Source organism: Blastomyces gilchristii, assembly GCF_000003855.2.
Source record: "Blastomyces gilchristii SLH14081 genomic scaffold supercont1.22, whole genome shotgun sequence".
Lineage (NCBI taxonomy): Eukaryota > Fungi > Ascomycota > Eurotiomycetes > Onygenales > Ajellomycetaceae > Blastomyces > Blastomyces gilchristii.
Window position 1 is genome coordinate 347,153 of NW_003101660.1, and position 26,590 is coordinate 373,742.

At 46.7% G+C, this 26,590-nt stretch overlaps 9 protein-coding genes across 10 annotated transcripts; 3 read left to right on the forward strand and 6 right to left on the reverse strand.

The window, feature by feature from the left end:
• Positions 1-7: 7 nt before the first annotated feature.
• BDBG_08136 (uncharacterized protein) lies at positions 8-3,808 on the reverse strand. Its single transcript, XM_002621467.2, has 2 exons — positions 2,700-3,808; positions 8-2,625 (listed from the first exon to the last, which is right to left on the reverse strand). Exons 1-2 carry the CDS (start codon positions 3,133-3,135, stop codon positions 797-799), a joined length of 2,265 nt encoding a protein of 754 aa, XP_002621513.1. The 5' UTR covers positions 3,136-3,808; the 3' UTR covers positions 8-796.
• A 2,711-nt stretch (positions 3,809-6,519) lies between these two features.
• On the forward strand, positions 6,520-11,239 carry BDBG_08137 (malate dehydrogenase (oxaloacetate-decarboxylating)(NADP+)). The gene is made up of 6 exons (XM_002621468.2): positions 6,520-7,643; positions 7,802-7,908; positions 8,003-8,115; positions 8,187-8,265; positions 8,352-8,700; positions 8,777-11,239. The coding sequence occupies exons 1-6, from the start codon at positions 7,411-7,413 to the stop codon at positions 9,861-9,863; spliced, it is 1,968 nt and encodes a 655-aa protein (XP_002621514.2). The 5' UTR covers positions 6,520-7,410; the 3' UTR covers positions 9,864-11,239.
• A 1,064-nt stretch (positions 11,240-12,303) lies between these two features.
• On the reverse strand, positions 12,304-12,674 carry BDBG_17703 (uncharacterized protein; the record flags this gene model as incomplete). The annotated part of the gene is made up of 1 exon (XM_031725360.1): positions 12,304-12,674. A coding segment is annotated over one exon (307 nt), but the record flags the coding sequence as incomplete, so codon positions are not given.
• Positions 12,675-14,250: 1,576 nt separating this feature from the next.
• On the reverse strand, positions 14,251-15,825 carry BDBG_17704 (uncharacterized protein; the record flags this gene model as incomplete). Its single annotated transcript, XM_031725361.1, has 2 exons — positions 15,535-15,825; positions 14,251-15,469 (listed from the first exon to the last, which is right to left on the reverse strand). The coding sequence occupies exon 2, from the start codon at positions 15,442-15,444 to the stop codon at positions 14,251-14,253; it is 1,194 nt and encodes a 397-aa protein (XP_031580574.1). The 5' UTR covers positions 15,445-15,469; positions 15,535-15,825.
• A 14-nt stretch (positions 15,826-15,839) lies between these two features.
• Positions 15,840-19,317, forward strand: BDBG_08138 (uncharacterized protein). The gene is made up of 3 exons (XM_002621469.2): positions 15,840-16,043; positions 16,123-18,844; positions 18,911-19,317. Exons 1-2 carry the CDS (start codon positions 16,007-16,009, stop codon positions 17,172-17,174), a joined length of 1,089 nt encoding a protein of 362 aa, XP_002621515.1. The 5' UTR covers positions 15,840-16,006; the 3' UTR covers positions 17,175-18,844; positions 18,911-19,317.
• BDBG_08139 (uncharacterized protein) lies at positions 15,920-19,490 on the reverse strand. The gene is made up of 2 exons (XM_002621470.2): positions 18,599-19,490; positions 15,920-18,477 (listed from the first exon to the last, which is right to left on the reverse strand). The coding sequence occupies exons 1-2, from the start codon at positions 19,259-19,261 to the stop codon at positions 17,461-17,463; spliced, it is 1,680 nt and encodes a 559-aa protein (XP_002621516.2). The 5' UTR covers positions 19,262-19,490; the 3' UTR covers positions 15,920-17,460.
• Positions 19,491-19,768: 278 nt separating this feature from the next.
• Positions 19,769-21,184, reverse strand: BDBG_08140. 2 transcript variants are annotated; one of them, XM_002621471.2, is made up of 4 exons: positions 21,011-21,184; positions 20,297-20,533; positions 20,145-20,231; positions 19,769-20,000 (listed from the first exon to the last, which is right to left on the reverse strand). In XM_002621471.2, exons 2-4 carry the CDS (start codon positions 20,468-20,470, stop codon positions 19,899-19,901), a joined length of 363 nt encoding a protein of 120 aa, XP_002621517.1. In that variant the 5' UTR covers positions 20,471-20,533; positions 21,011-21,184; the 3' UTR covers positions 19,769-19,898. The 2 variants fall into 2 exon arrangements, with proteins under 2 accessions (XP_002621517.1, XP_031580575.1); XM_031723422.1 differs by having other exon boundaries at positions 20,682-21,119.
• Positions 21,185-22,465: 1,281 nt separating this feature from the next.
• On the forward strand, positions 22,466-24,959 carry BDBG_08141 (uncharacterized protein). Its single transcript, XM_002621472.2, has 7 exons — positions 22,466-22,625; positions 22,680-22,770; positions 22,828-22,890; positions 22,972-23,191; positions 23,251-23,411; positions 23,478-24,378; positions 24,482-24,959. The coding sequence occupies exons 1-7, from the start codon at positions 22,547-22,549 to the stop codon at positions 24,512-24,514; spliced, it is 1,548 nt and encodes a 515-aa protein (XP_002621518.2). The 5' UTR covers positions 22,466-22,546; the 3' UTR covers positions 24,515-24,959.
• On the reverse strand, positions 24,843-26,080 carry BDBG_08142 (uncharacterized protein). The gene is made up of 2 exons (XM_031723423.1): positions 25,923-26,080; positions 24,843-25,848 (listed from the first exon to the last, which is right to left on the reverse strand). The coding sequence occupies exon 2, from the start codon at positions 25,751-25,753 to the stop codon at positions 24,926-24,928; it is 828 nt and encodes a 275-aa protein (XP_031580576.1). The 5' UTR covers positions 25,754-25,848; positions 25,923-26,080; the 3' UTR covers positions 24,843-24,925.
• Positions 26,081-26,590: the final 510 nt, after the last annotated feature.

Here is a 26,590-nt window from a genome sequence, read left to right on the forward strand (position 1 = left end):
AACAAACGTTTTCGGGGGGGGGGTGGTTTAAGGCTCCCGTGGAGCGTACGCGCTAGTCATTAAAGTTCTGCAAGCCCCGGCCAGTGGCTTTGGGGAAGAGGGTTCATGTGTACCTGGGCCCTGGGGCAATTAGTGTAGGGTTGAGAATCGCAGTAAGTTTGCTCCCTCTGAATTGAGAAAGGTTTCATTGTTAGATAAATCTATCTGTTTGGGGACGAATGGCGAAATGAGGTACATAAATACCAAGGCATACCGTGCGAGCAAGGAGGTTCGTTTTGGAACTTTGAATAGTGATATTATGGAGTAGGTACAGAAATTGTATGTTGGTTCAGATGGTTGTTGTTCAAGGCTGGAATGATAGTAGGTAGGCAGGTCATGATAATTTTGAATTAGTACTAGCTTTGTTATAATTATGAACCATTCAGCGTCCGAAGTGGAGAGCGTGTCTATAATAGGGCTGCGCAGTTAACTTCTGGCTACGGAATCGTATCTGTGTCATCCAGTTGAGTGTTGACGGGTAGATGTGAATCAAACTTGAAAGAGGAATGCGTTATTTGTCCATTAGAATTAGTTCAAAGCGAAAATAGGGATGACCTCGCAAGAAATATATCAAGGCAGAGGCCGTGAGCAAACAATCGATCGTGGTACGGGTGGAATAGGGACCAAACATAATTATGGAGACGAAAGTCGACATGCAGAGAAAGAATAGAATTGCAAGTAGAAGGAGGATGGGATATGGGACTGGTTAAAATCAAGAGGTAAAAAAAAAGAAAAAAGTCATATCAATATAAGGACCTCAGTGGAATGTCCTAGGTGAGGAAGATACAGCGTCAAATACATCATTCCTCCATGTCATATGAACACCACCACTCTGATCTCCATCCTCAACTGCTTCTCCAGCCCGTTGCCCCTCGACGTTCCAAATCTTCATCACGCTCGCAGGCGTATACACATCCTTGAAAATCCCCTGACGGTGCGCATCTAACCCGACCCGCGTATAGACATCCGGGTCCATTTTAGGACTCAAGCTCGTTAGAATAGCTCGTGCAAAGGTAGCCAGACTCTGGGGGCTGCAAATTCTTGTGGCGCGCAGGCGCTCGCGGGCAAACACAAGTTCTCGATTCAGGATATGTGCTGCCGCAACAATCTTCTCGGCGATCTTCTTCTCTAGCACACGGCGGATCATGTGTTTGAGGAACGGCTTGAGTACCCACCACATGAAGGACCATGTACTTTTGCGCACCGTGTAGTCGAGCTTGTGGATGTGGACGCGAACAGCGAGCAGAGACACCAATCGCTCAATGCGATCACGTCCAATCTCGAGGTCAAGGGAGATGTCGATCCCTCGTTCGTCGAGGGTGAAGCTGGCAATACCTTCATCGCTGGAGGAAATATATGGTGCGGAGTGGACGCGGATCCAGTAGCCGAAGTCTTTTGCGCTTATGTTGAGGCCATTCATCGTTATAGTAACGACGTTTTTCACGGTTGTGTGGGCAGCTTTAGAATGCGCTTTTTGGATCTCTAGATCATTACGGGTGGTGACAAGTACCTTCCAGGGAAAGAAGGACGAGGAGCGGAAAGTACTGCCTGGTTCCAGCACCACGTTCTCAAGTAGCAAGTCTAGCTCTGGCGTAGAGACCTCTAGTCTAGGAATTGGTATATGCTGGATCGAGCGGATCAAGGTGGGGAGGAGTACGTTGAGAGCATCTTCAGAGACTGCGGGAGCTTTGTCGTGAAAGGCTCGGGACAAGTCGCCTCCAAGCTTTTTTGCGACTGTTAGCAGCTTGGCTACAGCGTTGTCTTGGAGTACTGATGATAAGGCAAGGCCCAATTGCTGTAAAAATGCGTCGACATCCTGACGAAGAGCGGAGTCTGGGCCAATATCTCTAGACTTCTGTTTCAGGAGTTCAACCGTCTCATCTGCTGAGTCGAAAAAGCCAGGGTCCGTGAAGAGGCCCTGGATAGAATTCCCAATCTCTTTCAATAGTGATTCAAATTCTGGATCACTCTCAGAGTGCTTGACCACTTCGTAGAATTTCCTTTCCACAAGCTGCCATTCTTTGCGGTCTCCAAAGGAGCCGACCAAGTCCCATAAGTTTTGCACCGCCTGTTTGAGGTCTGAGTTCTCTTCAACCTCTTCCACAGCAGCATTGGCTGTTTCATCTACAGCACGAGAGTATATTATCCCATACTGCTTAATCAATTTCGTGATGCTCGATACAGAGGTGGTATAGTCATCCCGTTTGCGTAGGCTCTGGACGGTTTTCTTCACCCTATAGAGTAACGTGCTTTTGTAGTGTCCAACCACATTCTCCTCTGTGCTTTGGGCTGCAGCCTTACCGGTTTGTGCCACTGCCTCACGAGCACTTCCGGAAACCTGTTCTAGGTCGTGCCTTAAATCCCTCGAAGAAGGAGCTCCCTTACTCTCTGAGTTGCCAGGTTGTAGCTTGGCTCGCTCTTCATCAGAAGGTTCCACTTCTTCCGCAACGTCGGCAGCTGCGGAAGACAATGCAGACGCAGTATCAGCAAATATCATCCGCCCGATTGTAGCCAAGTCGTCGACTAATCGTCGGAAGTCGGAATTGGTAAGCAAGAGACCGGCAACGGTACGAATACTCTCGCGAGCTAGAATTGAGATATCAGCAGAATCTGTCAAAGGTTATAGTAGAAAAAAGACCCTGAGAAATATCATAGAATACCGGCGGTAGTATTAGCCTGAGCCTTCGCAACTGCACCCCTGGAAGCAAGACTTGCGGTATCAACTTCAACCGTCGACTTGGACAGCTGCCAAATGGCATTTTGGAGCTGATCATCACCATTCTTCTCTTGTAGAAGATTGATGAGCAGACTAATACAAAGTTTAACATCCTTAATCAATCCTCGACTGGTGTTGCCAATAGCTAGAGGTTCCGGGTTGAGAAGGCTAGAGACAAGGAGAACGTGGAGGTGGGAGACGACTTGGGCTGTGGAGGGCATGTAGCCGCTACGGACGGCCTTGAGCATCTGGTAGGTGCGCAATTTCTCGTGCAGCTGACGCTGCAGGGCTGTATCTTCGTCGTAATCATGATTCTGGGGGAGAAGAGGCTGTGTTTCACCACTGGTAGCTTTTCTCGATTTGCAGCATGACGACCACATAGCTACTGGTGTTTAGCTTCTTGCGGGCCGGCGTCAAAAGGGAGAGAAAATGACGATTAAAGCTTCCAAAGGACTAGATCAACCCAAACAACCACTCTAGAAGCTCGCCTCTCAACATAAGGAACGTCGTGAGCGTGAGGGTTTGGCAGCAAGCAAGCGGGAAGCAGAGTGTAGCTTGGAGCCTTGGAGGAGGTTGGTGACGATGAGCTCATCCGTCTTGGCAAGCCGGCCCGTGCCATTGTTCTAGAACATCCATCTGTAATTGATGTTCCCTCATATCATATCATTATTCCTTCTCAACAAACACCTATCTACTACGTACTTATGCTATTTTGCAGTACGCTTCTTCTAGGGGAACTCTCCTTACATGAGCCTATAATAAAATAAAGAATGGCGCTGTCTTGCAGAAATTGCGTGATCACGTTGTCTATGCCCAAATCTCGCTCCCCTCTCCCTGCAATTCACCCTTCCACTTTCTTTGCCTATAATTCTTCTACTAGGTGGTGCTGTAGCTCTTTGTGACAGCGGCCTATGAATAACAATGATTACCTCAACTAATATATAATAGTATATAGCTTCTCCCAAAGCCTCGGGCTAAAAGGAAGCCGCCATCGCCATGGCTAGTAGTCATACCAGTCGAATTCGGTTTGGGTTCGAGTGCAATGCTACCCTGGCCATGCCAGGGGGCTGGAGGGCCGTCGCAAGCCATATCGGCGTATCTTATCATTGTGGGGTAACTAGATGTCATGTTCGGGGGAGGGGGGGGGGGGGTAGCAAGATATTGGTCAGGCTGCCAGCCTTACAGTCGAAGTAGAGTACTTTACTACGCAGAGAATTGGCATTAATATTGATGGAGAGAAGAAACGTGTCTAGGGGAATGCTAGATGAGAGTCATCTAGTTCATCTGGTTCATCCAAGCGCCCTATTCCTCATTTCGATGGGCGGAGAAACACGCATCCAGGTACCTAGAAGGCGTCGCAATGGCGCAGAATGTGTTCATCCCTCCCTGGCGCTATTGAGGGCTTGATGGGCCATGGCTGCAATGAGAATTGGGTTTCAATAGGCCTGCGCACAGAAGTATTTTCCAGCAGCACGGAACTATTGAATTAAGTATTCCCCTCGATCTGGCTAAGGTCGTTGCTTGTGGTCGTCTTGTTTTCGCCGCTCAATCACTAGCCACAGGTCTCTCGCAATCGTGGCAGATATGGATGTATGGATTGTAAGTTCTCAAGGGAGGTTTTCCACTCGTTTCCACCTGTTCTCACAGTTTCAAGCACTCTCAGCTACAGAAAAATCCAACAAAAGCTGCCCGGGATTCCCCAACGGTTCCCTCCGCATGCAACACGTGTGCGTTTTATTCACGTACCCAGCATGGGACGCAAAAGGCAGTGGCTAGCGGAATTATGCAGCTAAACCAGGACTGGCAGGGAAAATTTAGCCCAGAAATCGCCCAGTCAATCCGGGGTAAGTTAGCAGCTAGCGCTCAGGCAGGGACTGATATTGACAGCAACTGCTCACCCCTGCTACTACGTAAATATCCATGCTGTGCGAAGTACTCCGTACGGTATATACCATATGATCACTGCTTGGGAAAGGAAAGGAAATAGCACTGATGGGTACGATTCTCAGATGTTGTTCTGAGAAATTGCTCTGAAAAATCTTCTTCTTCCTCCTCCTTTCCACCCTCCCATTCCAGAGCATGCAAGCGGAGGCATATTAATTATTATTACTCACTTTCATGGTGTGTATGACTCGATTAGCCATAAAAACCTGTGGAGTACAGGCTCTTTGCTAGATGCTTTAGTGGTAGTTAATAAGAGGAAGGAGTTGAAACCAGGCATTTTAAGGATGTGATCGCTGCACCTACCTGTCAATCTCATGAATATGTATGATTCTGTTCATCACAGTCCCCCTTCCCCATTGATACACAATCTCGAGCTGTTATTCTCTATACCAGAGATGACATAGATCAGAATTGTGAACTGTATCTTCTATTCGTCCTCTGTGTAGTAACCATTATTATATCCGATTAATAGTCGGAGGACTTGAATAATTAGGTGGTGGCATTAGTCAGACAAGGGTGTGATTACCAAAATCTCCCTGTTTTCAGCCGCTGTAATTCCATAATAACCACCGCTACAGAATGATTCTGCCCCTGAAGAGTGTGTCATATTCCAACGCAGACTACAGCTCCATCAGCCTCATCCGCATTTGGAAAAGAAACCACATGTCCCTCGTGTCTGCCTTGTCTGTTTTGAAGAAGGAAGAAAGAAGAAAAGAAAAAAAAAAAAGAAAATCCGGGGAAGAGATGGGTCATATTTTTGCTACCCATGCCCACCCAACAGCTGGTGATTTCTTATTATTAGCTTAGTTACAGGCTTCAGTTTCCCCAGGCTCCCCAGGCGGCCTCGCCCGAGCCGGACTTACCCGGCAGCCCTGTTGGAGGTACTTGGCAGCTAGCGCTCATGCTACAAGCCTAAGTGGAGACCCAGCGGGGATCCAGGGCTGAGTGCTGGTTGGAGAAGAAATGCACGCCTGCGTCCGTCCAGAATTGCGTGGCGCAAGAAACGATTCCCAGCCGATTTCGCCATGGACCGTTGGGCCCCCGTGTCGCGGCGGGTGGGAAGAAGGAAGGATAAAGGAAAAGAAGAGGGAAAAAAAGCAATTGTTTGAAGGAGGCACCTTCGCACCAATTACAATCGGAAGCAACCACGCTTTGACGCAGAATATCGGGTGATACCGCTATCCTGAAGCGAAACAGAAAAAGAAAACACCAAGACGTAACAGGATTTGCTGCTCGAACTGGGTAAGGGTTTCCAGATACAAGCTAACAGCGACAGCTTCATGCGGGATGTATCAGAAAAGGGGAGGGGGGCCAGCGAGGCTTCCAGGCTGATGTGACTAGGCAAGCTCCAGAGGCTCAATCAAGCCCATGGGGTTTTCCGCGCGGCGACTTTTGGAGCATTATTATTGTTATTGCCCCGGGTTGAGAATGGGGAGTTATCTCTCGATAACCCGAGCGCATCAAAAAGGGATGTTTTCTTCAAGTGGTGAGACTTCGGCAAGAGCTGTTGTTGTGTTCGCTGTTCGTTGTGCGGCTTCATCTTGACGTCAGGGAGTATACCGCACACACCGCGCATCCATGGTTGTTACAGGTTCGCAGCGCCGAGTTGCAGTCCTCGAATTCGTTTTAATCCCGCCCGAGCGTTTTTGTTGGTTGAATTATGGATGAATGAACATTCCTCTAGCCTAGCTTGATTCTAGCCTAGGATTGCGCGACTAACATACCCAGCTCTTCCGAAGCCGCCAGTTTACCGAGCTTAAATAAACCCAGTTCGGTTCAGGGATTATTACGAAAGGAAAAAGGGTTCAGGGGGACAGGGGATAAAAAAAAAGAAAGAAAAAGCAGGAACAATAATCAAAGTGTTGGGAAATCGAGCACGAGATATATATAAGGATGTCAACATTGGAAGCAACGCTCTAGAACTTCAAAGCTGACTTCATTGATATTTCAAATATGGGAAGTAGAGCAGCAAAGGATATAGTTATTTACTCCGCCGGGTGTGTCAGAAAATGGCCCCGGAAACGCAGGCTCGACTCGTCGCCTCAGCCATGAGTCCATAACTACTCCGTACTCTAGGTATTATTAGTAGTGTCGCTTTCCAAGGGAATACAGCGTAGTTATTATTATTATTATCATTATTAATGAAGGACTGGATAACTGATCCTCAACCAACGTGAACCAAGGGAGCCAGCCACCAGACCAGGCCGCTGTTTTGGATGGGAGGCTGCCCCAACCCGACATCGCCCGAGCTCGGCTTGCCTTCGAGGGCGTTTGCAGCGCATTCGATCCCCGGAATGCCTGGGCTAGTGCCAGCCGTAGAGAACGAGGAGACGCCGAAGACCGCCTAGAGAAGTCGCTAAAGGGCTCTCGGGAAGGGTGCGGGGACGCTATCTCGTTAGGCTTGCTTGTCCGGAGTACGGAAGTAGCAGGCGGCGGCGATTTATTACTAAATTTAACGACGGAGCGAGTACCTAGGCATGTAATTAATAATTGTATACGGAATACACAGACAGTAACCTTGCGCCGTTTGTTGTTGTCGTCGTTGTCGCTGTTGTCACTGTTGTCCGATGCCTTGTTGACTTGTTGTCGAGTTCGAGAAGTAATCACAATATACTCCGTAATAATAATAATAATTATAATAATAATACTCCCTGGTCCCTATTTCCCCTTCCTCCCTTCTCACTTCCCCACTTCCCCAGACAGAGAGCCAGATGTTTGGCCATATAAATAAGCACTCCGGTTACTTTTGCTGCTCTCTCCTCTCTCTTCCTCCTCCTCTTCCAACCTCTAGCTTTGTGAATGCTCCAAAGAACTTGGCCCAATATCTGTTGCTTTCATCCAGTTCCTCCTCCTCCTCTTGCTTGCCCATTATGAGTCAAGGTGTCCCCCGTTTCCAGCAGCGCAGTTGCGTCCATTCTTCTGCCCCTGCCAACGCTACTCCTTCGTAAGCTTCTTCTATCCTACCCAGTCCCCTTCCTCTCTCCTTGCCTTTGTCCGTTAGAGCTAAATATACTCTCTCTCTCTCTCTTCTCTGGCATGTCCTGTTGTGGAAATAACTTTGCTTTTGCTAACTTGAGACGCACTGAAAACCAAAAAAAACAGAGAGAGCTCCTATGACACCGCAAACCCTGGCTATATCCGCAAATACCTTCGATCATACGGCTTGACGCCTCCCCGGGTGGAGAGCTATGAGACACAGAAGACTAGATGTATGGATGATTTGCGCGCCTATTTCGCTGTTTGGAGTATATTCGGGGGGATTTTTGGGGGGTCTTGAGGCCGATTTTGCTGACTGACTCATAGGTCTGAGGCAGTTGGCCCTCAAACCAACCTCCATCGACAAGTTCCTCTACCTCAGCACTCTCCGCAGGAATAACGTCCATCTTTTCTACCGTTTGGTTGTAGACCATCTAAAGGTACGAAGACCAAAATAATGTTGCAACTTGACGACATTGGAGGACTCACAGGGCTAACCCCATCCTTACAGGAACTCACACCTTTGATATACACGCCCGTTGTGGGCGAAGCTTGCCAGAGATGGTCCGAAATATATCAGCAACCTGAAGGTAGGAAGCCTTTTTTTTTAAAAAAAAAATTCGTCTCCAAGCCCTTATTCTTTCTTGACATTTATGACTCACTGGTTTTGTTTTAGGAATGTATATCAGTTACGAAGACAGAGGCAACATTGCAGCTGTCATTCAAAATTGGCCCCAGCCGCATGTCGATATTACTGTTATCACGGATGGCTCTAGAATTCTTGGCCTGGGAGACCTTGGCATCAATGGAATGGGTATCCCCATCGGAAAGCTTGCCCTATACACGGCCTGCGCTGGTGTCAGGCCGGATGCTACTCTGCCTCTAACCCTAGATTTGGGAACGAGCAATAAGGCGTTGAGAGAAGATCCTCTTTATATGGGTAGTCGTCGAGACAAGGTGACCCCTGAGCAAGAATTGGAATTTATGGATGAACTGATGATCGCCCTGACCGAGAAATGGCCTGGGTAAGAGAAAGATTCCTCGTCTCTCCTTTTGCAATATCTATCTAGGCACTTTTGTCTTTGCTAATACGTTACACAGCATTGTCGTGCAATTTGAGGATTTCAAGAACCCATTCCCAGCTCTTGAACGGTATCGCCACAGATTTACCTGCTTTAACGACGATATTCAGGGAACCGGCGCTGTTATTCTTGCGGGAGTCATGAATGCCGTAAAGCAGTCTGGCATTCCCACCAGAGAGCATAAGGCTGTCTTCCTTGGAGCAGGGAGCGCTGGTGTTGGTGTTGCCAAACAGATTGTCGACTTCTTCGTTCGCGAAGGAATGACAGAAGACGACGCCAAGGCCTGTTTCTACCTCGTTGACACAAAGGGTCTTGTCACGGCTGATCGGGGCGACAAGCTTGCCCCGCATAAGGTTTACTTTGCGCGAACTGATAACCAGGGCCAGCAGTTGAAGACATTGAGCGAGGTTGTTAATCATGTCAAGCCCACCATGCTTATGGGCCTGTCGACCCTTGGAGGCGTATTTACCCCTGAAATCCTCAGAAGCATGGCCTCCTTCAGCAAGCGACCCATCATCTTCCCCCTCTCAAACCCCTCCGCGAACTCTGAATGCGACTTCGAAGCCGCCATCACACACACCGATGGTCAGGCACTATTCGCCTCCGGCTCCCCCTTCCAGCCATTTTCATTTAAAAACTCAGCTGGCCAGACAAAAACCTACTATCCAGGCCAGGGCAACAACATGTACGTCTTCCCTGGAATTGGTCTGGGAACCATCCTCAGCAAAGCCGTCGAAGTCACCGACAGCATGATCTACGCATCTGCCGAAGCCCTCTCCAAAACCCTTACCCCAGAGGAACTCGAACATGGCCTCCTCTACCCGGACCTCACCCGCATCAGAGAGGTGAGCGTCGTTGTGGCACGTGGAGTCATCCATGCAGCCCAAGAGGCCAAGGTCGATCGGGAGACGGGAATCCGCGCGCTGAGCGATGCAGACATGGATGCCTGGATCCGGTCGAAGATGTACGCTCCACATTCTGAGGTTGCGTCGCTGGAGCGAGAGGTGGGCATCTTGCTTTCGTCGATTGGCCGGCCGAGCTACGGTAGTAATGGCTGGGAGATGGGGTCGGATGAAGATCCCAATGATAAGGGGGCTAAGTTGTGAATATAACGTGCCGGGAACTTTTAATTTCTTTTCTTTTGAAGCTTTCCAATCGCTCAAACCCTCCACCTTACCCCCGCTTACCGTGATTGGCACCGTTTCCTTTCGACCCCTGAGTCCTCTAGCGCACCTTTTCCATTTTACCTGCCTCTTTTACCTGCTTCAGATGAGAAGTGACACATGAATGCATTGACACATGTGTTTGTTCTTTTCTTCGTCTTGTTTTCCCCAGGTTTACAATTTTGTTTCTGTCTGGCGCATGTTCTCACTCTTCTTCTTCTTTTTTTTTTTTTTTTTTTTTTTTTTTTTTTTCTTGTGTGGGAACACGGCATGGAACAAAAAAGGGAGCATATGCGTCGGGATCATATCATTTCCTTATTTTTGTGTGCTTTTGTTTATACCCTTGCAAAGGTTCTTTTTTGGTAATTAATTTGATGAAATTTTTTATCTAAGATAGAGATGGATGGATGGTTGGATGGATATGGTTATACAGCATACAGGAGTGGTCGGTCAGGGTGGGTTTTGGTAGAATGGCAGATGATGAATGGAAGGCGGTCTTTTTTTTTTCAATTTTAAATTTAATAATATCTTTTTTGCAAGAATAAAAAAAAAAAAAAAAAAAAAAAAAAAAACCCATTGAATAAAATGGGATAGGTGCTGCACGATGGTGAACAAATTTGGCACGCGGTAACTCCGCACATGTGGTAGCTACCACATGCTTTCTACACAGTATGCCTTTTGGCAAAGCTCATGCATGCCTCGATATGCAACTAGATATGCAAGTCATCGATCACCCTGTCACCCTGTCACCCTGCCGTCTAGAGCGTGAGGTGGGGGGGTAGGTGAGGAGTTCTCGTCCGCTGCCCGCCCACAAACCTCGGTCTGTCTGTAGAAGGCAAAGTATAGTTATATGTATGTATAGGTATGTATAATTACTATCTATGAAATGGGATGTTGATAAGGTTTTTTTTTTCTTTTTTTTTTTTCTTTTTTTTTTGCTTGTTTTAGATAGTTGTAAAGTGGGGGGGATGGAGCAGGTAGGAGCTTCAAACTAGTTTATTGTTGTTGTTGTTGTTAATATCACTGATTGATATCAGGAATCAACTCTGGTTGTGTTGAAGAGCACATGTATCTGTCTATGTATACGTTTTTTTTTTTTTTCCCTTGTTTTTATATGGTATTATTGTTTGGGAAACTCATATGAAATGTCGTCATAGCCTTATCGGGAATATATGTTTGTTCGCATGTGATTTTTTTTTTTTGGTCTCTCTATACCCCTGCGCATTATTAGCATACTACTATATTTCATATGCAAAAAAAAGTCCCCATTTATTATCACATAGCAATATCATGGAACGAAAATTAAAACCCTTATCAAAGCCCAAAAAAAAAAAAAAAAAAAAAAAAAAAAAAAAAAAAAAAAGAGTAGAGCCGTGGCATTATTGATAACTCAAAATGAATTGCGTGATACCTGCCCTTTTCCTTTTACCGAATGCCGATCTCGGCCCGCCATGTGCGGCTGGCTATACATATATACCCTCCCAATTGGCCGTTTCTATTCTAAGTTAGTCTGCGGTGTCTGCAAGGTACGGAAGAAAATGGAAAATCGAAACGTGCGCCACGAGATTTGTTTGGGATGAAAGAAAAAAGAAAGAAAGAAAAAAAGTTTCTTTTTTTCGCGTAAACCTACTTTTTCTCCCCATGTTCGCAGCGGGGTATGATAGATACATAGTATTATCTCGTGCGTACGGAGCATGTGAATTATTGCAAGAGAGGAGAGAGCTCCTGGGTCCTGACGGGTTAATAATTGTTACACTAGTAGTTATCCAGTTATTAATGTCTATCCCCCCTCCCGCCTGTCCTCACCTGCTGAGTAGGGTAGGGCTTTGACAGATTGTACATGTATGTACATGTACTTTATTCTTGTTGTCTTGCCGTTGGAATCATAATGAATAGCAGTGGCATGGCATGACATGACATGACATGCCCTTATTGCAAGATTGCAAGTTTAACAAGCTAGATAGCTTCCCCCCCCCCTGGTAGCAGTGGTATGGTATGGTATGCAGGCATAGGTTCCACCGCGGTCCTGCTAGCTAGCTAGGTAGACTTGTTCTGAGTTAGCCGGATCTTAGCCGACTCACCGGGATTGGCCACATCACATCTGTACAGAACTGACTCGTATGGTTATTGGGATGCGAAGATGGGTCATGGTCATAATGGAAGGATAATGAGTTAAAGAGTGTAAAAGTCTTTAGGGAAATAATGAAAAAGAAAAGTGGATTTTGACTGGTCATGTTTGAAATCTATTTTCCTCTCGGTGTTTGTTTGCTGGTTCCATTTTAGGTAAAATATCCCTTATTTCATCCGTTTCCCCGCCTTTTGCTAATTCTATAGGTTATATATATAACTCTTCGCTGTGATACAAACTCATTTCTTAAACAATCCCAATTAGAGCTAGGAGGCATTCTCCTTAGGGGAATATAAGAGGAGATAGCTCTAGCAAGAGCTTATACCAAGAGCAAAGAGGAAAAAGTGGGCCGCAGAAAGTAGACGGATAGAGGGATAAAGTAAATGGGAAGTCGGAATCGAAAAAAGGAAAAGCACAAGTAGATGCACTTGCGCAGTGGAAAACGCTTCCCCAAATCCCAACTCCGTATCTTAGCGGTGGCTGGATGATCCGAACACCGATATTTGGTTTTGATAGACAGATATGTGTAACCGAGAAATTCAAAGCCTGAAGAGGATATATTTTGCTGGAGAGAACTCAAGTCCTTGTTGGGCTTAGAGTCGACTATCGGTTCATCACCGCCCGCAAGATCATGATGGTCATGGACTTGAGGTGCAACTTTATCCGCGTGAAAACTATGCAGTAGTCAAGGGTAAGCATAAGAAAAGCTCTTGTCCTCCGCACCCAGCGATGGGATGCATAACTTGAGTTTCACAATACTTATGTGACCAGATCACTGAGCCTCTCAGTCATCTTCAGAGTTCATACACCCAGAGTTTGTAGCCTGTGATTCTAAATGAGTTGAGGTGTCTGGTAAGGTAGAGAGTGATATAGATGTAGAAGCAACAGCGCTGAGAATTTAACATGAGGAAAAAGTTGTTATTGACAGCAGGGAAGCTAAAGATTGTATATAAGATAAGTTACTGGCTTTGACAAATATTTTAACTCACAAGACTCTCTGCAGGCATCGCAACCAGAAACAACTTCCAGTATAGAATTTGTCCGGGGTGACATGTACTGGGAGTTGTAAACATGGTGACCAGCGCAGCCAACATCGCGGAAGGAACCCAATTTCCTCGCCTTAGATGCCTAGTATAACATATAATCTTAGGTACCTCTGGAAGTCGCGCGCTGGGTCCCCATTGTCCTAGAAAATTTGCCATCTGTCTGTGGTTTGGTTTTTTCCCTTCAAGAAGCCTAATTGAGGGACCTAACATATATTTGCGCCTCTCCCAACCGTAGCTAAACATTGCGCGAAAGCACCCTCTTGGCTTCAATCAGCCGTATCAGACGATAATTGAGGAGAAAGGCGGATAACAAGCAAAAGGAAGAGGGAGAAGAATATACAGAAACCCTAACTTGGAGCAGAGTGGGCGTGCCGTTTTGTCAGCGGGAGAGACGGGCACATGTTACCAAGGTGATAACCTGGTAACATATCAAGATCATTGTTAGCAGGTTCAAGGGAATAAGTTCGGATGGCAAGAATTGTTGAAATAAGGTATATCACGTGAATTTATTGGTGTAGCTTCGGCCCGGAAAAGCTTAATTTGACAGCGCGGCCCACTATTGCGCTACTGGCATGGATCGCCGCCGCTAAGTCTTGGGATGCTTGCAATTGAAGTATGTTTTGTCCCAATCCCATAGTAGAGGTTGGCGAAAATAGGTAGTTCCCAGTAGCATAATGTAGCTTTTGTAAAACGTGCTTGTCGCCTGTAGAGTTGAGTCTTACACGTAACTAAAAACAAGAGCGGGTCCAAGATTCTTTTTGTGTGGAGAGGCGGATTGGCGAGCGAAGAGGGCGAGCGAAGAGAGACGGGAGATGGTACCCGGTTGACGTGTACTTTAACACAATTCATGAATTCATCTTTGCCGAAATAGGGCTGAAGGGGGAGTGTCAAGTTGTTGAAAAATGTTTGACAAGCATTTGTCAAGTAGAAAAGATGATATGGGTAGCCACCCGACCGCCACCAGTAGAGCGCCGCCTCCATCCAAGCCTGTGTTGCAAAATATATTTCGTTGTTGTGATCCCGCTCATCTAAACAGTAAGCTGAGCTCTGATTATATACATATTATAGGACATGTGGTGTCCGGGTAAAAAACTAAGCATAGAAGTAACATAGTATATTTATACATATTAACATAGAAGCAGTTAAGATTGACGGGTCATGACCCTTCTTCTGACTGGTGCATACCTAAATCGTAGGCGACATGATTCCCACTTCCTATCAATTGATTGCCAACTATCGTAGTTGTGGCTTGGCCCCGGATAGGAAAGAATCCTTGGTTAATCGCCCCACAAGCTGCGCACGGAAACTCAACCTTCACATCCGCGGACACTTTGGGAGGACGGCGCTGAACGTTGCGCGCCTGGGTACGACCTTGTGGGGTGGGTTGAGTATCATTATTTCCACTGCCTGAATTTTGGCTTTTATTAGGAGGCGCAGAATTGAGTGCAGTAGGGACATGATGAGATCGAGCGACGGTCTCCGGGCTCGGTTGTGGCATGCTTGGTTGAGGCGCAATGCGGCTACTTTCTAGAATGTCGAAGTCAACATCGCCATCATCGTGATCAGTGTCGACATCGATCGGCAATATGGGTAAGTTTTGTGACCACTTGTTCACAGCTGGTTCATGTTGTTGCTGTTGCTGCTGCTGCCGCGGTTGTTGCTGTGGTTGTTGCTGTGGTTGTTGCTGTGGTTGTTGCTGTGGTTGTTGCTGTGGTTGTTGCTGTGGTTGTTGCTGTGGTTGTTGCTGCGGTTGTTGCTGCGGTTGTTGCTGCGGTTGTTGCTGCGGTTGTTGTTGCAGTTCTTGTTGTGGTGGTTGTGGTTGGGAATTCCCGATGGCGTGATTGGATATATCATCCGCTATTGGCCATGTCACGCTAGGAAGGGGCGGACGACCTCGACGTCTACCCTGGTGCATACCTAGCCTCCTTAAAGCGCGATATGTCTGTTTGGGGGACACTTCAGTGCCATAATATCGTTTGATAGCTGCCGCAGCCTCTTCGGATGTGACTTTGGTACTGGTATCAAAAAACTTCGGGATTTCATTCATCAGAAAGGCGAGGCGGGAGACTTGAGCTCGGTGAATGGGTGGTATGGGGGCGTCTAGCGAAGCGCGACAGGAATGGACGTCGGTGACAGAGGTTACGTATGTGTAGTCATGGCCTGTGCGGCAGATGGCGCGAAACGTACAATCGGAGGATGACCTGCAACCCAAAGCGACGCTCTCCTTGTTGCTTCTGATGACGCACATGTTCCAGCACTGTTTTATTGATGCTGCACGTACAAATGCTTTAAAAGCATCCAATGACTCGAATAATTGCCTCCTTTGAAGCCCAGTATACATGCCCTCCATTTTAGACGTGGTTGGTAAAAATATCCTAAGAATCAATTTAGTCATCTAGATATACATCAAACTTCCTTCATAGGTTATACCCATACACACCTAGATCAGAGCTAAAATAACGTGTTAGACAGGGTGCTTTTATTTATTGCGTAATTCACCACTATCTAGCCGGTTCGAGAAATTCAATGGTCCTGGAGTTCACAACATGAAATATAAAGCAAAAGGAGGAAAGCAAATATACGTGCTCAAGTGGCTCTTCTATCCATTTCAAGTCCATCTATCCGCGTTTCAGGGGGGGGAAGGAAGTTGAGTTTGAGGAATCTCGTTGTTGGCAAGGCGAGATTGAAGCCATCGAAGGCCAAGTTGTGATGTTGTCAAGATGCCGCTAACCTGTTCGGGATAGGTGGACTCGTTCCAAGGTTGATTAGCTCAGGCTTGGCATTGGCTATCGTTCTTTTGTCTGGCAACAGCTTCAATTTCACCTCTTTTATTGACGAATGCCTCAGCACTCGCCCAGCTATCCTCATCCTCATCCTATTTATGAAATTTAAATTTGCCGTCGAGGATTACCATGGAATCCTATACTTTGCTCGATCAAACTTCTGAAGGTCTGTATTCGGTGGAGCTATTTCTGCCCCTTTTTCGTGTTCACATCATCTTTCTAACTGCGTTAAATTTAATATCTAGATGCGCTTCATAAGACACGGCTTCTAAACGTGGAAGAAAAACCATTTAAACGAATCACAAAACGCCTTCTTACTCCTAACTCCTTGGTAGCCACGCCATCTACGTTATTTCCCACCCCACCGCCCGAAGGAACCGATGAAGAAGCGTCGGCAGCTCAGGCCGACGCTGTCAAGCAGAAGCAACTGGAGGAATGGTGCCAGTTTCGCGAAGATATAACACTCGACTTTGCTGCTTTTGAAAGTAGTATTGCCAGAATCCAATTTCTTCTTGCAAGCAATGAGAAAGAGCGGAAACGTTATGCGGCCGAAAAGTTGAGAATTCAGTCAACAGCGCAAGCTGTGAAGGATAATACGGCTGAGTTGAGGATACAACTGGAAGAAGCACAGAAGACTCTTGCGCTGCGCAAGACATATGATGATCTGGCGGACAAGATTACTTCGAATCGATTGCTACGGCCCAGGGAGGATCAACAGGCCAACCTCCAAAAGCTACATGCGGAAATCTCCCAGTTGGAGCAGGAAAGCAGGGAATATGCGCAGACATGGAGTGAACGCAGAGAGCAATTTGGTAGAATTGTGGAGGAAGGGATGAACCTTCGGCGGTTAATCAGGGATGAGAAAGAGGAAGTTGAGAGGAGAGAAGGGATGGAGGAAGAAGAGGAGGGTGATGAGGGAGATGTCGGCTCGAAAGGGAGAGGAAGTGCGGTTGGGACTCCGAAGCCAGATCAAGATAGTGTAACCCCTTCGCATGCTGGGCATGAAGACTCGGGGCCTACCTCGGCACCATCCCAAACAGATAAACAACGCCCGCTGGCTACCCGTGGTGTGACTCCACTGCGACAAGCGATAAGTGCGTCGTCGACCGATGGGCAGCCGGCAACGCAGGAGCCGGAGGATGAAAATATGATAGATGAAGGGGAAGTTACCGGATCTGAATCGGGACTGGCGGAGACAATCGGCGACAGTACAAGGCCCGGCTCAAGAGCTGCGGAGTCGCGGCATGCGAAAGGCTCCCTTGAAGACAGGTTTGGGGACAAGATGGACACCAGCTAGTGAAGTAGCGACATGAACGAGGATATTGATACCCGTGCTACAGTTCGGTTGAATACATGTCGGTTCCCAAGCAAAATATAACAGGGCATACTCGAAATACTCCATGGTGTGTTGATGCATTAGCAGTGCAAAATTGTGAGCCAATTACACGAGTTTGATTCTCGGAGGAGAAAGTCAGTCAATAATTACAGAATGAGCTATCAAACAAACGAACCCATAATAGAATTGGTGAAGAAATAAATAAGGTATGACTTGCTCCATAACTCCTCGTTTTCAAACTTGGCATTCATCCCTTAGGATTCACCCAGACCCGGAGTTCATTGAAGCCTTTAGCTATCGAATCCCCTATGCTCCTTATAACGGTCCATATATGTTTCGGGATATAAGTAACTAGGTAAATCAGTGCAAAGCCAGTATGCCACAGTATTTTACCGGTAAACCCAAAAAGCGCTCCCATTGCTTTGTAAGTTAACTCTCCGAAGTCGAGCATTATATCATACACCTTAAGTGGGAATGAGACAAATATTACTCGTAGCACGTCGCAGAATCCATTCCAGATGTCCGTGAGAGTAAGGCCGCGGAAGAAGGAGGCCACAGCGCTGAGTATGGTATGAATGAGTGAAGCGACTCTTTGAAAAAGGCTCGCTATCGTGGTCGCAACGGATGTCAGTATGAACCACATCCACTTCGACACACTGATGGCAATTTTCGGTATCTCTTTCGTGAGGACTTTCCAGGTGTGTTTTGGCAGGGTATTTGTGCAAAATTTCCATGTACTTTTCAGCACATCTGTGACGGCTTTGGGTACTCGTTTAGCTACTTTCCATACCGATTTTGCAAATTTTTTCATCCTGGCTGGTGTTTGTTGAGCTTGATATTTCAACCAGGGCAAGAATCCCGCTCTGTTTACCCAACACCATTTGCAGGCCTTCATCAGGGGCTCGACGAGTCCTTGCTTGGGGACGGTCCAAAGGAAGAATTTTGGAATTTCGTAAAAGATAAAGGCGTTAAATTTGAAAATGGCCTCAAGGGCACGCATTGCTCTCATCATAGACACCTCATGCGCGGTCTTCCATCGCTTCCATCCGCCCCCTCGACGTACAGGGAGATAATCGACAACATGCCTGTGGCCGTTTCTTGATGCCAAGCGAAGCGGAAGCTGTCCGTCTGGTGCGATCTTGGAGTCATCGCATTGATAGGTCTCGATGAACATTTTGACAAGTGGAAGATTTCCAAGCTCAGCAGCCAGTTGTAGCGGGGTTCTCCTGATGGCAGCGCGCCCGGCGTTCAATGAGCGAAACCCCTGAGCGTAAGTTAGCGTGATGATGAATTGGATGGCCTAAGAGTCCGTTTTATTTTTGGAACGAATGAAACCATTTTATTTCCTGCAAACGACCTCGAGCAAAATAAAAGAAGCTTCCTACCGAAATCGCATAGGCATCAGGCTCTGCGCCGAGATCAACTAGTTCTTGAATGGTTCGTGTTCTTCCCGCCTTTACAGCAGCTAGCAACGGAGACATACCATCCCTGTCGAGGATATTGGGCGTAGTCAGCTTCTGTGATATAAGCCATGAAATAGTTTCGCTCTTCCCCGTAGAGATGGATGCAAAAAGAAGACAGTTGACGGCGAGCGCGAGGAATGACAACTCGTCCGCTGCAAGCTCATGCAGGTAAGTCCCAAACTGAGTGCGCGATGATATGATATCCGATAATCTTTGATGCTCATCCCGTAACAGGTCTTTGACAATGTGGGGATCAAGTTGAGATTCATCACTGGATCGCAAAAGTTTGTTCAGGAGTGACTGGACCCTATCCTGGTCATCTTCTCGTTCACGCTGTTCCTGGTCATCTTCATCTCCTGCGTATGTCGGAAGGCCATCCTCCCTCTCCACGTACACTGGAAGTTCGTCAACGACAGGGGTGTAAAGAGCAGATCGGCATTTTGTGAATGAACTCATGTTTGACTGCGAGCAGCACTCTGCTACTTCATGTGGATGGTAGATAGAAGCAAATGCGACGTCCAAAATAAGTAATGAGAAAAGTAAAGCGCAAGCATCCGACACCGAGAAGATGACTCTCTTTCGCATCGCTTGGGGGATTGATAAATAGTCTCTTCCTGGCAGTTCCCCGCGCCGCAAGCCATTAGGCAGATGTCAAATTAAATTAGCTCCGCCCCCTTGTATAGCTATACGTGGACAAGCGAGGCATTATTCCCTCCATCTACGCTGTAGTTTCAGCCACTGAAGCCAAGGGAGCAGGTCAGTTAGTTTATTATTCTGTTTTTTCGCTTGTGAGGACGCCACTTGTTTGGCCGCGACCAGGCTGCTGTTCTACATAACTAAGATGGGCAGCCCGAATTTATATAATCATGACATATGGTAACTACAGACGCTCCCAAAAAGGAAGCCTCGGATCCTCTACGGAGTACATGGCACGAAATTGGACATTTCTAAGGGTTTTAATGGCCATCACCGCCATTTTGGTCCTAAAATAGGAATTACTATATTCAGCGAAGGGCTCTTGCGCTACTAGAATCGTTTTGGGTGTTTATTCTGTAGCTATGTGATCACTGTAAATAGCAATTCATGGACTAATATCCGTACTTTGAACTAGTGAACTGCCATTAGAAAGAAATAAAATATATATTGGAAGATTATAGATTTACAACTCTTTCGAAACAGACAGATGGAGAAATAAATATGAAAATGAGGCCAAAGTAAGAGATCATGACACCTCCCTGACGGCCGTCATCGCTTGTGAAATAGCCTCCTTCGCGGCATTGATTTCATCCACATTGCTTCCCATTCCTTTCTGTCCTTCCTCAACCTGGATATCAACCAATAGTTAATATGCTGAAGTAAAATTAAGGTGTCTAGAAAAATTCCACGAACAGGGAAAGGAGTCTAGAGATATTCGAGACAATCCCCAATAGAACAAGACGCACAGGATCTGATGGAAAAGGAAACTCACAAGTAAATGGTCAACCTTAGCGATAGCCTCTAAGATTTTCTGCTTCATATTCGGTAAGACTTTCTTCGTCTCCTCCAGGGCTTGGCGCTGTACACGAGTCAGATTATCAAGTTAACAGAAACCAATGGAATTGGGGTTGCAGCAGGAAATACCTCTTGTCTAAGCATAAATTCCCGATTGCCATCCTCATCTTCACCCGGTTGCTCGGCATCGAGACGTTTGATGCGTTCCTCCTGCTGTTTTAGTTCGCGGTGGTATGAGGCTTCCTCCTTTACTAGCCGCCGCACCGCTGAGGTTGCAATTGAGAGGGGGGACAGAGGCGCCATTTTTGATCGTATGGTGCTTCGTTCTGTTGCACTTGCGTAATCGCAATTCGTGACAGTGGATATCTGTATTGTGTCAGGGAGTTAGAATAAATGAACATTGATGCTCGGTTTTCAATACAGGTGTGGTTGAAAACTGATGATAAATTGTGATTGTATGACCCGCGAAACAAAAAGCGAGCAAATGGGACGTAGAAGTCAGTTCAAATACAACCTTGGAAGAATCCAATTTGTTTTGTACTACGGCCTTTCGTCTTGATTGTAGAAGAGTGGGCGTGTTGGGTGGTGGGGGGTTAAAGGACAGTAACTACCCAGTTTAAAATCAACAGCAGGATAATAATTCCATAAACGTCAAAGAACAAATTGGGATAGGTTAGTTTATCATGGTAAGGCATAGATAGATGATCATGGTTACAAAATCAAGCGATCCACGATAATTCGCGGAAAGTCTGAGCGACAGAGGGCAGAAGCGGTTCATGCGGAGTACTGGATCGCGGTGATACTAACCCCAGGGTTTAAACAAGAGAATGAAAATAAACCTACTAAATTTCTTCGCTTCGATTCGTTATCTGGGATATAATGAGCCCGTGATAATCAACGAAGTTGTACAGTTGCTGTAGTGGTTGTTTCGCACGTAGTAACTATGTTTATTTTTTTATATCACGATGAAGTCATGCTAACAAGTTTTGGTGGGGGGGGGAAATCATGTGATTGAAAATACTTGGCTTAGTCATATTGCTTTTCGGCATTCGGCATTCGGCAGTTGATTCGCCAATTGCAACAAACCCCAGATTTAAACGGAGCTTGATCGACTCGAGAGTTATCGCGTAACATAACCCAACCACATACGGCACGCAGGACTTCATTTCTGATCTGTATGTTGATGAATGCATCTCGGAAACATCCCCATTACTGGGTCACAAGTCGTTCTGTCTGGGCCACCCACCCATGACCCGTCCTTACTTCCTTGAAGCAACCGCACCGCTACTACCCCCTCAGCGAGGAAATTGGTTCAAAGGAGTTCCACATGAGAGATGTACCCCAGGAAAATGTGGTAGATGCTACTGACTCTTAGTTGACTAAATACCGCGCGTCAAATGTATGTGTTATATATTTAATGAGCGCCGAGGTGCAGAATGTCCAAAGTCGAGTGTCTCTGCTTGTAGGGCCTCGGAAAGGATTTTACTGGCTCGGCGGAAAGGGAAAGGAAGGGGTGGAAAGGAGCAGCTAAGAGGACAAGGGAGCCTGGATGGCCCCATTTCTATCGCCATTTAAGTCTTTGCTACGAAAACGCGCTGGTATCAAGCTATCTTCTATGGTTTCCTTCAGTCAGTTACGTGTTCGTGGAGGACTGCATCAGATGGGGACAGCACCGGGAGACAAAACACCTCTAGAAAACTCCAGTTGGGGTGACAAGGAATGTACAACCCTGGAAGTGGCATTTCAAAACTCCGAATAATGAACCAGTTTGTTGGGCATCCAGGAAAGCCGATCGCGCACAAGTGATCCATTGTTTGATTGGGTCTTGTGGCATACTGACTGGCGCACAATGAACCGGCAAAGATTGCTCAAAATTCGAGATTCAGACGCTGTTTGCGGAATCATGCTTCCTCATATTGTACTCTACCCCAGTTTGTCTGACGTCCAAGGCTCAAAAAAATAAAACCCACGGACAAAAATCTACAGTCTAACCGGTTAGCCAACCTGACGAGCTTGACTTAAGTGCATACCGTTACATCTCTCCTTTTTTCGCCCTCTTGGAAATGCCAGTTGCGGAAAATCTGATAGGCGTGGTTGGGCCCACCTGTTGAGGGAGTAAACATCTATACTAACCCAGACGCCTCAGATATTGGCCCGCATAGCTGGTTCTTGTCTTGATAATGATGCTTTTAATCATCTTTACTCGATAACATCGCTGATAGGTGCTGAATTTATCTAGTATTTATATATTTTATTCTACGCCTATTGTTCGTGCTATCATTCATATTCATTCATTGTTTTTCGTTGAGTTTCTTGATTCTCCAGTGGTTTATCCTTACATGAGAAAGGAACAGGACAACCACTATAGAGAAAGTTAAGATGGCATGGGGGGTGTTAGATGACAATAAGCTGGCAGACGTTCCAGGGACATCTCTCTTGGATAAAAGGAACACTGAGGGTAGGTATTGAATTCTCAACAGAATGTGAAAAGTAGTGCTAATGCAATCGTTAGAATCTGACTCACAGAACCTAAATCTGAAGACGAAGCGAGGTGTTGTTCTTGTGCCTCAACCAAGTGACAACATTAATGAGCCATACAACTGGTAAATTTTGGTACTTCATCTTTGCGGCGGGAGCCTTTGGGCTTATTTGTCTGCTAGGTCGGATGTTAAGAAAAACCTCCTTATGTGGACGTTGGCCCTGGCGTCTGGAGTTGCCGTCTCGTGAGCGCCCTCCTTGTCAACGCCAGCTTAACTTTGGCGATCTTGAATTTACTGATGTGTTTTTTGGCAATGGAATTTTAGGGTTGGGCCTATAGTTGCCCCTGGTTTGGTCGTCGCTTCTGAAAGATATAAAGTATCACTGGATCAAGTTTCGACATTTCTAGTTGGCGTTCTGATCCTGTCCACTGGAGGAGGTACCTTCTTCACCGCAGCGGCAGCAACCGTCTGGGGCAAACGTCCGGTATTCATTATATCAACGGGGGTATTACTAGTAACGTGCATATGGGGTTACTTTGCGAAGGTGAGTTTTCCCACATTCTCGTCAAGATTGTGGAGGCTTATGTTGATATTTGCTTAAAGTCCTTCCAATCGCTGTGGATCATGCGAATCGTTCAGGGCATATCAGCTGCCCCTTTAGAAACCTTGGTAACATCCACTGTATCTGATATATTCTTTGTTCACGAACGAGGCGAGAAGCTCGCCATCTGGAGTATAGCGATTGTCTCCGGTATCATACTTAGGTGAGATGGCAGTCAGGCTGTTGGCAGTTGGTACAAGCTGGGACAAATGCTGAACACCACCTTCAGCCAAGTTGTGGCTGGATATATTATTCAGAATCTCGGCTTGTTAACTCCCTTCGGCATCGTAGCATTAGTATTATGCATACTTCTGCCCGCAATATTTTTCCTAGTTCCTGAAACTGCCGACTTGCTGCATAAACCTGGACAGGTTGACGAAAAGCTCAATACTGCTCACGGCGGCAAAAACGCTTCCAAGAAACCATATAGCCAGGAATTGAAAGTATTTAATGGCCGGATATCGAATAAAAGTTTCTGGGTGCTAGCAGCGAAGCCACTATCTTTGATCATGTTCCCAGCAGTCGTCTTCAGCACGTTCATCCACGGCAGCTTCCTGACATGGCTCGTGGTATTCGCCATTCTATCCACAAATATATTCTCAGGCCCTCAATATGGCCTCACACCCTCCCAAATAGGCCTGACAAACCTCCCTCTGCTTGGCGTCGCTCTTATCGGGACCCCGCTTGCCGGTGCCACTGCCGACTGGCTCGTGTGTTTCATGGCACGGCGAAATAAGGGTATCTACGAACCCGAGTTCCGCCTTCTGCTAATGATTCCCGCGACGATATTCTCCACGGTAGGATTTATAGGGTATGGGCTGAGCATTGACCGAGGCGCCCCTCTAGCTGTCCCGCTTACTTTCATGGCTCTGCACTCCCTATCCATCCCCTTCGCCACCTCGGCCAGTTTCACATACGTGCTTGACTGCCATCCGAAAGATGCTAACCAGGCATTTGTCACGATCAATTTTTCCAAGGCTGTGTTTATTTTTATTGCCAGCATGTTTGTCAATGGGTGGTACTCGGCTCAGGGACCAAGGGAGGTTTTCACTTGGATTACTGTGCTTAATTTTGCGTTTAGTGTGATGACGATCCCGATGTATGTCTATGGGAAAAGGTTTAGGAGCATTGTAAGTATTTTCCTTCAACTTATCCCTTCGGTTGTTATGGTTCTTTCCAATTCCTTCTTCGAAAATACGTATCGCTGAATTTAATTTTCCCATTCTACTCCAGATTGCCAGGAGTGCTATTCTTAACAAGCTCTGAGCGAAATGTTTACAATTAGCACACATTCGCCGATTGCTGTGTGTTGAATTGCCAGCAGATACTGGAAGTATCCGTGTTTCGGGTTTTATGCCTACCCAAGCTTTGCTACAATAGATCTTGCTCCTTTGTTGTGAGACCATTATATTCCTGAGTCTGGCAATGTGTTCATAATCAGGATCCGTGACAAAGTCTTATATTGATGTGGTGAGCTTGGCTGAGGCCTGGTTATTTCTTTGAAAATATTTCTTCTTCAGCCGAGGCTAAATAAATTCCTCGACTTGAGGTTACAAATGTCCCTTATATATATATACATAGATTGGGACACGTATTGCAGCCGGGAAGAACTATTTGGTACATTTAAACTTGGGATTCTTTTTGTTTATTCGTTTCATTCAATCATAAAATCCGCAACTAGGATCCGACTTCAACTGTCATACAAAGCGCAGGCCCTTTTTTACTTTCATACAGGCCCATCTCGTTTGCAATTCGTAAGCACACCTCCTTCCACACAATAGATACGTCAACCAGGCCCGTAGGTATCTTCCCAGGTGCGTTTGCATCATGCTCTCCAGACGCCCGCCAACCAAGTTTCCGGTCGACAATGACGACATCTCTCAAATCTTGCCCCTTGGAGGCATACAAGTCTTTCGTACGCCCCCAAAACGACTTTTTTGTTGTTGCTATCGTCTTCGCGGCGGGTTCCGGGGCGGGTGCTGGAGAACTCGCTGCATCGACAACATCACTGGTCATTTCGCCGCTGGATGAGGGTTGATACAGTCGATGGCCACTTGCAGCAAGTTTTGCTTTCAGAGCAGAGTCCAGCTCCGCAACAACGGCTGGCTGCCGCCAGAATTCCATGGCGTTCTCTTCGCCCTGGAGCCGGATCAGCTTGACGACTTCGTTGGACGGGAAGCCGACGATTTGAGGTTCTTCGGGCGTCGTGTAGGCGTTGCTGACTGCATCTTGCAGGCTGGAGACGGATGAAGGCACAAGGACAAACGTTGTTTTGTAGAGTCCTGAGGCACCTTGCGAGAGTAAGAGGGGTTCGACGTATTTTGTGAGAATGGCGTCGACTCGTTGGGTCCGGGTGTCAGCGAGTTGAGTTGACAGAGGTAGTCGAGACTGCGATGAGCTGGGGATGTCTTTGACTGTGTCCTTGTTGTAAACTACAGAGGGGAGTGATTCCTCATATGCAGGAGCCGGGTCGTCCAGGCGGTTGTCAAAAGGGTTTGAATCCATGACGATGATGATAATGAAGGGCGCAATCGAATTAATCGCGTTCTCGTTTTCAGTTCTTTTTAGCCCGCAGAGGGATTTGATATTCAACTGTTGCTCTGCAGCGAGCTATTTCAGCTGAGTGCGAAACAAGCTCTAATTCTTTGAAAGATAGCTGAGTGAATCAACGAACCCAGATACGATGCTTCCTCGATGCGGGGTGACTATGGCAAAGTTGATTCGCCAACGGGATAGATGCCTGTAGCTTGTGGCCCGAGTCCCTGCTCGTCGATGGAAAATGTCTCGTTGCTCGACAGAAGTCACTATCAACTTAACTTGGACGTCGAATAATTAAAATTCAAATATGGTGAGTCTATGTATGTATGTACAGTACAGTACATACTTCTGGGGCTGTGTTTGGTGTTGGCATGATTTGCTTCAAAAACAAAATACGAAACTGGGTTTAGGTAGCGGTTAAGATTTCAATTTCTCTTTATCTGTCCTGACCACCCCGCCCATGAGGTCGCAACACGTGTGAATCCCTCGCAGAGGGTCGTTCTAATTAAGAAGTCTAAGGCAAGTTTAAGGTGGGGAAAACTCCCAGGGCTGTCTTGCGGTCGAATGTGTTGGGGGTCCCGGGTTGATCGGCCCTTCTACCAGCAGTGCGCTGGTGGTGATGGAGCTCTTTTGACCCAGTAGCCTACAGGTTATGAGCCCGGTTAGCGTGAGCCCCGCTGTGGTCAACATGCATGGGTTCAATCCCAGGATGGACTTAAGAATAAAAATCCCAACAATATCCCGGACATTAACAGTGCCAAGAGACACCCTAGGAGTGTGCCCTTGGAGTGAGCCCTAGAAGTG

Excerpts from the sequence above, each read along its gene's own strand:
- BDBG_08139 (XM_002621470.2), bottom strand. The coding sequence starts at position 19,261 with ATGCGAAAGAGAGTCATCTTCTCGGTGTCGGATGCTTGCGCTTTACTT. Across the intron at positions 18,478-18,598 it reads CTGATGCCTATGCGATTTCG|GGGTTTCGCTCATTGAACGC; the intron begins GTAGGAAGCTTC and ends ACTTACGCTCAG.
- BDBG_08136 (XM_002621467.2), bottom strand. The coding sequence starts at position 3,135 with ATGTGGTCGTCATGCTGCAAATCGAGAAAAGCTACCAGTGGTGAAACA. Across the intron at positions 2,626-2,699 it reads TCAGGCTAATACTACCGCCG|CTCGCGAGAGTATTCGTACC; the intron begins GTATTCTATGAT and ends TCTCAATTCTAG.
- BDBG_08137 (XM_002621468.2), top strand. The coding sequence starts at position 7,411 with ATGTTTGGCCATATAAATAAGCACTCCGGTTACTTTTGCTGCTCTCTC. Across the intron at positions 7,644-7,801 it reads CCTGCCAACGCTACTCCTTC|AGAGAGCTCCTATGACACCG; the intron begins GTAAGCTTCTTC and ends CAAAAAAAACAG. Across the intron at positions 7,909-8,002 it reads TGAGACACAGAAGACTAGAT|GTCTGAGGCAGTTGGCCCTC; the intron begins GTATGGATGATT and ends ACTGACTCATAG.
- BDBG_08138 (XM_002621469.2), top strand. The coding sequence starts at position 16,007 with ATGGAATCCTATACTTTGCTCGATCAAACTTCTGAAG. Across the intron at positions 16,044-16,122 it reads GCTCGATCAAACTTCTGAAG|ATGCGCTTCATAAGACACGG; the intron begins GTCTGTATTCGG and ends TTTAATATCTAG.
- BDBG_08141 (XM_002621472.2), top strand. The coding sequence starts at position 22,547 with ATGGCATGGGGGGTGTTAGATGACAATAAGCTGGCAGACGTTCCAGGG. Across the intron at positions 22,626-22,679 it reads GGATAAAAGGAACACTGAGG|AATCTGACTCACAGAACCTA; the intron begins GTAGGTATTGAA and ends TGCAATCGTTAG. Across the intron at positions 24,379-24,481 it reads GGAAAAGGTTTAGGAGCATT|ATTGCCAGGAGTGCTATTCT; the intron begins GTAAGTATTTTC and ends ATTCTACTCCAG.
- BDBG_08140 (XM_002621471.2), bottom strand. The coding sequence starts at position 20,470 with ATGGCGCCTCTGTCCCCCCTCTCAATTGCAACCTCAGCGGTGCGGCGG. Across the intron at positions 20,232-20,296 it reads AATTTATGCTTAGACAAGAG|CGCCAAGCCCTGGAGGAGAC; the intron begins GTATTTCCTGCT and ends ACTCGTGTACAG. Across the intron at positions 20,001-20,144 it reads CTAAGGTTGACCATTTACTT|GTTGAGGAAGGACAGAAAGG; the intron begins GTGAGTTTCCTT and ends GTTGATATCCAG.
- BDBG_08142 (XM_031723423.1), bottom strand. The coding sequence starts at position 25,753 with ATGGATTCAAACCCTTTTGACAACCGCCTGGACGACCCGGCTCCTGCA.